Below are 8964 nucleotides of genomic sequence, written 5' to 3'. Positions count from 1 at the left end.
CATTCGCAGCAGAACAACTTTCGGCACAAATTGTAACTGTTCGGCGCTCAAATCGCAAATATCGGAAGGTCTCGACAGTAGGACGAACATTTTCGTTACTGAGCGATTCGCGGTTCCGCGCACCTATAAATAGGCGTTCGATCCAGCGTTCCTCAGTCGATAGTGTGAAAATGAGATTCGTGCGACAACCTTTGGCGATACGCGTGACGAATTGCAACGACAGATTACGATCGATGGGGGACAACGCGGAGATGCGCAAGCATGGTACGATGCTACCGACTACTATACGCGCAATCGTTTGCGGCCCCTTGAATTGTGGTAAAACCAACGTTCTGATAAGCCTGCTGGAAAGTCCGTACAGTGTATGTTTCGAAAAAGTGTACGTGTACTCAAAGTCGTTGCAACAACCAAAATATCGATATCTGGAGAATTTGCTGACATCGATCGACGAAATCGGCTACTTCACGTTCTCCAACAACAGTGACGTCATACCGCCGAGCGAGGCGCGTCCAAACTCGATCTTTGTGTTCGATGACGTGGCATGTGATAAGCAAGATGCTGTGAGAGAGTACTTCTCAATGGGCCTGCACTCGAGCGCCGACTGCTTTTATCTCTGTCAGACGTACGCGAGAATACCTAAACATCTGATACGCCACAACGCGAACCTGCTGATCCTGTTCAGGATGGTACCAACCTGAAACACGTGTACAACGATCACGTGAATACCGACATGCCGTACGATGAATTTTGCGCGTTGTGTCGTGATTGTTGGCAATGCAAGTACGGATTCGTAGTGATAGACAAGGACAGCTCGCTCAACGATGGTCGATACAGAAAAGGATTTAACGTGTTCGCGATACCGCAAAACGATTAGTCGTTGCCGATACTTCGTCGGAGGTGAAATGTAAGAGAGAGAGAGAGAGATTGACATTTTTTGCTTTTCCGCGATGGCTGCGATCGATAAGAGCGAGGATATTCGCGAGCGCAAGAAGATTGCGAGGGCAATTGTGAAAATGAGCGAATCGATTGGCAAGAAATATCGCGCTTTGAAGACCGGTAAGATCGATGAAGATATCGTGTTAGACAGGCGCTTTAGACCTCTCATCGAGCCGCTACGAAAGATCGTCGACAACTCTAGCTCGATCGCGGTGAAGAACGAGCCGGGGAGTAACACCGACGCGGGGATCGAAACGTTATCCATCCCGAAGCGCGAGAAAGATGATGCGACACCGCAAAAGAGAAAACGATCCAACGTCAGGTCGGATCGAGTACTCTGCGTTGATACCACTGCTTGGTCGGACCCTCTACTGGATGTACCGCCGATAACCTCTACACCATCCGCGTCAATGAGAACCGTACAACCTACGATGTCCGAATTACTCGCCAACGAGGATGTTTTCGAAACCACGGACGACTCGCTCGTGACATCCGTCTGAAATCAGTTGCAAACACTGGAAGGCCGAGAAACGTTGCGAGATCAGTTAGGTCCGCTGGGTCGGAGGTACGTCTGGCCTGTCCTGAGCGGCGATCGAGAGAGCGGTATTGACACCGTGTACAGTGTTTATTTCGACAACGATGGAATGATGTTCGGTAATAAACGTTTTGACGTGGACAACGCGGATAACATAATTATCGACGGTGTACGATACGTCGGCACACCTGGTCTTTACGAGTTGATCTTCAAAAAAGTCCCCGATGATGTCATCTATACGGAGGATGACAAGCAAACGTACAAGAGTATGCTGTTGACGACGAACGCGCATAAACGCAATCATGATGCGCAGGGTCGATTAATGGGCAACAGGGGATACAAGTACAAAGAAATAATTGCAAAGCTGATACCGATCGAACCCAAAAAAACAAAATCTGGAAAGAGATTATTCGCGTTTCGCGCGATGACGCTAACCGACAACAAGATCGACTACGTGCACTGGGACGATCCCAACGAGCTGGTGGATCGTTTACGATTGCTCGACGCTTCGCACCAAGTGGGCCACAACGGCCACGACAACGAGATCCTATCGATCATCGAGGAACTTCGCGAAGCCGGTATTATTATAAATTAAGCGGTATCTCGACAAAACTAATCAATCGATCGACCAACGTCTCTCGCATCGATGATGTGCATCAACAAATTTGAAATGTCCGAGCAGAGCAAAGACGCGACGAATGCCATTTCGTATCATCGATGGAACGGATTAATGAGAAATTTCGTGCGCGATAACGCTCTGTGTCGCACCGTTACGGACTTTGACGCGAGGTCGCGCAAGATTCGTCGTGTAGCCCAACCTGTGGCTGATACTGAAGCCATCAACAAACTGTACGTGGATCAATGCGTTAAAACGTTGAGAAATCAACTGAAAGAGTTAGATGAGAAGCTTGCAGCGTTAGAGAAAGACGTGCGAGCGTTACAGATTGTGGTAAACGAGCTTCGGCGTGCGAATATCGCTAGATTAGAAACGCCAACGAAACGTCAATGAACGACAACGAAACGACGACGAAACGTTAACGAAACGTCAACGAACGCTAACGAAACGTCAACGAACGACAACAAAACGCCAACAAAACGTCAACGAACGACAACGAAACGACGACGAAACGTCAACGAAACGTCAACGAAACGTCAACGAACGACAATGGACGACAAGAAACGGTTCACGGACAGCTACGGATGGTTCACGAACGGCTACGAACGGTTGAAGGACGGCCGAACGGTTCAGGAACGGTTGTCGGACGGTTATCTAAAGGCTCAGGAACGGTTCAGGAACGGCTGCGAACGAATTAGGAACGGCTACCGAACGGGTAAGGAACGGCTACGAACGGCTGTCGAACGGCGACGAATGACGGATGACAAAGAACCACTATTGAAAGACGATGAACGGGAATAAACGGTTATTGAGTGGTTAAAAGTTAGAGATATAAATTATAATGTAATTTCTTTACACGTATTATTACGCGCCGACTAGCCGCACCGCTAAAAACATGGCATCGTTAAAATTCAACGGACGTAAAAATATCGAGAAGCTACGATTCGTCGAGGAACTGCATGCTTCGGCGAGAAGAAATTTTCCCCGTCGTAGTGCGGGGTTACGATGACCTGTGGCAAGCCGACATCGTCAAGATGCGTCCGTACTCTCGTTTCAACAGAGGTTACCACTACATACTCACCGTCATCGATGTGTTGAGCAAGTACGCGTGAGCCGTACCGCTCAAGAATAAAGGCGGAAGCGAGACGGCTGACGCTATCGCAGAGATAATTCGAAATAGCGAGAGGCGCCCGAAAAATATGCAAACCGATATGGGGAAGGAATTTTACAACGCCAACGTGCAACGTCTCGTGAAGAAACACGGCATCAATCATTGGTTGGGATTCGATGGATCGCACAACTCTTGGATACACAAGGACAATGTGGTTTAATTCGTACAAACTGTATTTTATTTTTAACATATAAAGAATATGAAATACATATAAAGTATCTGAAATATAAAAAATATATGTAAGATGTATACAGCATATAAAATATGAAATATAAAAAAGAAAAAAAAGAAATATAGAAATATATATTTCTTTTGTTTTCCTTATACATACATACATACATACATACATACATTACGTTACGTTACGTTACGTTACGTTACGTTACGTTACCAAACGAACGGTGGGCAAATAACGGTGTCCAAATGAACAGTGTCCAATTGAGCGGTGTCTAAGTAAACGATGCGTATTTTCTTATGTGTTCAAAAGCTACTGTATCCAAAATTACTGTGTCCAAATGCACTGTGTCCAATTGAACCGTGTGCAAAATCTCATGTCCATTTGTAACGTGTCCATTTGCACCGTGTCCAATTGTACTGTGTCCAAGTGAAGGCCACTCAATTTATTGTGTGTAAGTATGTGTGTATACAGAGTGAATGTATGTGTATAAACGCTGTATGGGTGTGAGCGTGTGCGCTTGTGTGTGAGTGAGATGATAAGCGAGCGAGTGCATGTGCGAACGTGTAATATCTAAGTATGATGTACAATGTATCGAAAGTATGTGGATGCGAACGTATAATAGCTAAGTAATATGTACAAATGTATCGACAGTATATGTGTGAGGCGAATGATGAGTGTATGCGACAAGATGCACTCGTGTATGTGTGAGTGTCGGAATCGATTAGCGGTGTGGTTGTGTCGGTCGCGGTGCATCCGAATTACATGCACGGATGCGCGGCGCGGAGCGCGATTTTGACGATTCGATATAATATCGATCACGCGAGCGGATCTGGATTTCGGCAGAGGCCGCTAACTACCGGGCGGTAATTTCGGTCGGTCCGGTGGGCGGTCCTTAGACGCGCCGGTATTGATTCGATTGCGTCGATCGATGTCGCGGCAGGATTAGATCCTCCCCCTTGAGCGGGACTTAGCGCGCCGTATTAATGACGAGTCTGATCGCGGCAATGACGGTCGCGGAATTACTGCTGGTTCGCGGATAACGTGGTATAGTTTCGTCCAGGACGGTTTTCCCCGTGGAATGCAGGAGTGCAACGGCCGATGGGAATACCTGTCGATGGCAGGGAACTCTCTACCACTGGATGATCGCCGTTGCACTTAGGTGGACGGATTCGTGCGAGGTGTCGAGAACTCTTGACGGAGGCTGAGTATGCCCAACCTCGTGTTCCTCGGTCGTAGAAATTCGAAGGATCGCTCTCAGAGATGCCGCAAACTCTCGGCGGAGGCTGGGTACTCCCAACCCCGTTTTCTCTCCCTTGCAGCGGTTATAGGATCGTTCTGGATTCCAGGCGTCTTATAGACTCTGGTGGTTGCGGAAGATCTGGTCTCGAGATGTGAAATGTGCTCTTATATATACCGCTTTTTCCGGCGGGTGCGCGTGCGTAATATGCCTGACTATTTTAAGGCATATTGTTTAATGTTGAACCGCCGCGCGCGACTCGGGCGGTTTCGGGAACGGTCGGTACGGTTACCCGAGCGCGGCGACGGTTCCCGGTAAACAACGCGTCTTAAACGGCGATTATTAATTCGAACTGTTTCTATCTCTTAAAAATGGGCGCTCGGCGCCTCCGCATTATGCCCGACCGGTGTTTGTCGGGCGGCGGACTTCCGGCGGATCGACGGCCGGGTAACGGTGGAGGGATGCATCGTTACAATCTTATGCAGGATTGTTGTCGAGTCATTTCAATTTCATCGCGCAGACACTGCGTGTAATCGTCGAACGTTATCGTTCTCGCTATGACGGTACGCTTGACACTTTTAACCTTTTTTGTATCCTTTTTACTATTTACTCGCAACGCGTACATTTTTGCTCTAAGCCCGACAAATTCAGTCTGGATCGCACCGTTATTCTCGTCCTTCATCAAGCCCGGCACTTTCTTGTTCTCGAGCGGTATACCGTACGCGTTGTTAGCCGGATAATCGCTCGTGTCGAATCTAGCGATATCGCGTTTCATATTCTCGTACACATCCTCGCACTCGATGTGATAAATCAAACTGTATGTATCAGTGTACATTATTTTACAATTTTTGCGATATAACGGTAACATGTACTCGTGGTGAAATTCGTATAAACACACTTTCGATATATCGAGTATACACATACCAACATAGATCGGTTTATTGAATTTCACCTCGAGGTTGCGCAGTTCAACGGCGACCAAATTTTCTGAAAAGACGCTCCTGCTATGAAAATTTGGTTTCGCGATCATCGCCTCCGCGCCGTATCGCCCGCCCCACTTTGTTAATAATTTTACATCGACGTGATTGCGCACGTTTTCCATAGTTTTTCCGAATACCGCGTTGTTCATTAACTTGTATAAATTTTTCTCGAAATCGTTTGTCGCGCGCGTTTTAAACCGGGTGTTGAGTTCGATGTAATCGCGGAGCCATGCGGATTGAGCGAATTGCAATACGCGATGTATCTTTGCGATGCGAAGGCCGTGACGCGTGCATTGCTGCAGGTTGCTATAGTGTACGACGTAACGCTTTTTATCGTATAAAGTCGCGAGGAGCTTGTCCTTCCGCTTGCCGGGCGGCTTATCACGCGTTGGACAGAACGGTAGATCAGCGTGCGCGTCGTGAAGATGTTGCGGATACTCCAGATCGATCTCGAGAATATAACCTGTGGTTGAATCCGAAGCGATCGCGCTAACGTCAAAGTCAGAGATGTCGTCGACCCATCGAAAATCGGCATAGGACAACGGTTGACACATCGCCAAACCGTACAAGTTGTTTACATCGAAATACATCATGTACGACGATGGTTTCGATGGATTGTAAGACGGCATGTACTTGTTATTGGCTCGCGTGTATCTGCTGGAACATTGGCTCAGGCCACCGCGTATTCCCCGTTCGATAAACATAACCATATCGATATCAGTAAGTAATTCGAACGTAATATTCGTATGCTTTAGCATCGCATCCCACGTGTATCCGGGAAGAGTATAATAATACGCGGGGTCGAGCCCGTAACTCTCGATACATTTGTTGCGAAAATTTTCAAAAACGTCGGCCAATAACAAGACATCCGTTTTTAAATACAGATCGCTGTATTCGCCTAGCGTTCGAACGGAGAACCGCTTCCAAACGTTTTCGGCGTGCGCGTAGTCGCTCTCGGATACGGTGTCACCGGTCAAGGAACTATAATATGATTCGCGCGGTGGTAAACACGTATCGTGCAACCTATCGACACAGTCAATATATTCGTATGGAAAGACACTATTTCGCGTCAATAAATTGAACTCTTCGATCGATAAATTTTGAAATTTTGATTTCAAAATTTGAAGTTTATCATTATTTAGAAACGATGCCAATTTTTCGAGACTAGTATTGAGAAATTTGTACGAATCGATGAACCGTAACTTTATATCGCTTCGCCAATCTGATTTTTCGGCGGTATCTTTAACGTGTTTCGTGAATGAAATATACTTTTCTTTCGTTATCGGTAGTACGTTGATCGAGCCTTCGAACGCGGTAGCTATTTCCTTGATGATAAAATGTGAATCGTAACCGGATAAATTGTGAAAAACTATTGGAATACAAAAAGAGTCTTTATAATTTAAATTGCAGTTTGAATGCGCGGGACCTTGGTACCTCCCGGTAAGATGGCAATGATCGCGTACGCGTGTATCGTCTTGCGCAAACGGTTTTTCGCAAATGTGACAGTGTGTCGCACTGTGAAACTTTTCCCGCTCATCTCGCGTTAAATTTACCATTGGGACATTCGTGGTTAAAATAATCTTTACGCGTTGCGCTAAATTTTTTAATTTTTCCACGAACCACGAAACGCAATCGGTACTACGGTGAGAATAAAACGCAGATAACGATTCGTCGTACGAACAATGTACATAATAAGCTACACTAAATACTTGATGATGCTGAAACGTGTATGTAGACGCCATCGGATCACCATCGGTCTTCCTCAGCACGCACTCCAAGTCGACGTATACGACGAAGGGAAGTCGCTCCTTTCTGTTGTAGTTGTTGAACGCGAGCCACTTGTCTTTATCGCTCGGTAACCGGATGGCGCACTCGTTCATTTCTCGGCAATCTACAATGTGCGACTGCAACTTGTCGTCCGATCTAAAATAGTGTAAACATCTGTAAAAAAAGAAATAATTAATTTTTCTTTCGTATATTTTATATATTGCATTTTTATTAAATATACGTACCGATCGCAGATATATTTTTGGCCATCACCATATTTTTGCTCAGTTGCGAGCTCACGAGGCGGGATAAATTCTTGATCCAAGCAAAATGTCCTACGTCTTGCGAATCTTGCATGTACAGCAAGTTGACGTGTCTGTCCTTCTTTTGCATCGAAAGACGTATCGGGACAATGCTATTCTCTTTCTCGATGCAGTATACATTTATCGAAATGTTGTGAAGTTCAAATTTTTTAATTTGATTCAATGTCATCGGAAACTCAATGTCTTGGAGATTTAACACTGTCGTATAATGTGGATACGAAGATTCCTGTTCCGCGTTTCTTTCAGCTGGATGTAGAGCGGCGACCACCGCCCACGCGAAACACGCATTGTCTTTAGATTGCACGTTTATTACCGCTCTCTTCATTGTTATTTCTCACGGTAATTTAATATGACACCCCACGCGCATTGGATTATATTTATTTATATTTACAGTTAAATCGAGAATTCGCGACAAAGCCCACCCGCTATCGCGTTCTTGAAATTCTTCGAGCGAGGCAAGCGTGGGCTCGACGACGCGTCGCTCGTACCACTCGTGTAAATCGGACGTGCGAAAGAGTTCATAGTTTCTGGTATTTACACTTTTATTTGCGCTCTTATCACCCGACACGAATTCACCGTTGAACACAGTGTTCACTTTCACGTTATTATGTCTTTCCATAACTTTTTGCATGTGTTCGGGCACGATGTCTTTGGCGTCCTCGAGAAATTGTCGCGGTTCGATATAATCTGTGTTAATCACCGCACCGGTCAGTATACGGTTTTTGAACGCGGTATCGGTCTCTCGCCAAACGAGTCTTTCCGCGGTATTGTCACCACTGTAATCACCACCGCTGTGTATAAACCGTCTCTCTAATCGAGTCCTCGCACCCTCGAGTCGCGCGATTCTAGCCACCAAAGATTGTCGAACTCCGATCGAGAGTCGCGGACGCTTGACGCGACTGTGTTCTTCGAGCTGTTTGATAAATTCCTCGCATCGCTGCGCCCACGCGAAATACTCGCCCAAGGTAGCGACTCGACGCGACAGCTCCAACAGGTCGCGTTCGGTTTGCTCGGTGTTTTCCATGTTTCTATTATTATTATTTTTTCACACTTTTTATGCCAATGTTTTTTTTTACTGTGTGCAAATTGGGCACATATTGCATGGAAAGATCTGATACATCGGAAGTCTGCAATTGGAGCAGAACCGGCCACTTATCGCGTCATATATCTCAATCACATGTTTCCGAACAGCATACATATATCCGAAATCAGTATCTGCTA

General features: G+C 46.1%; 1 protein-coding gene across 1 annotated transcript; it reads right to left on the bottom strand.

The window, feature by feature from the left end:
* Positions 1–5142: 5142 nt before the first annotated feature.
* Positions 5143–8068, bottom strand: LOC138943459 (uncharacterized). Its single transcript, XM_070314314.1, has 3 exons — positions 7662–8068; positions 7335–7576; positions 5143–7022 (listed from the first exon to the last, which is right to left on the bottom strand). The coding sequence occupies exons 1-3, from the start codon at positions 8066–8068 to the stop codon at positions 5143–5145; spliced, it is 2529 nt and encodes an 842-aa protein (XP_070170415.1).
* Between the last annotated feature and the right edge of the window lie 896 nt (positions 8069–8964).

Source organism: Polyergus mexicanus, unplaced genomic scaffold (genome assembly GCF_030449975.1).
Source record: "Polyergus mexicanus isolate NDT 795.1 unplaced genomic scaffold, iyPolMexi1.0 SCAF_26, whole genome shotgun sequence".
NCBI lineage: Eukaryota > Metazoa > Arthropoda > Insecta > Hymenoptera > Formicidae > Polyergus > Polyergus mexicanus.
Note: the sequence above shows the minus strand (reverse complement) of the source record. Positions and strands in the feature narration are given on the sequence as shown.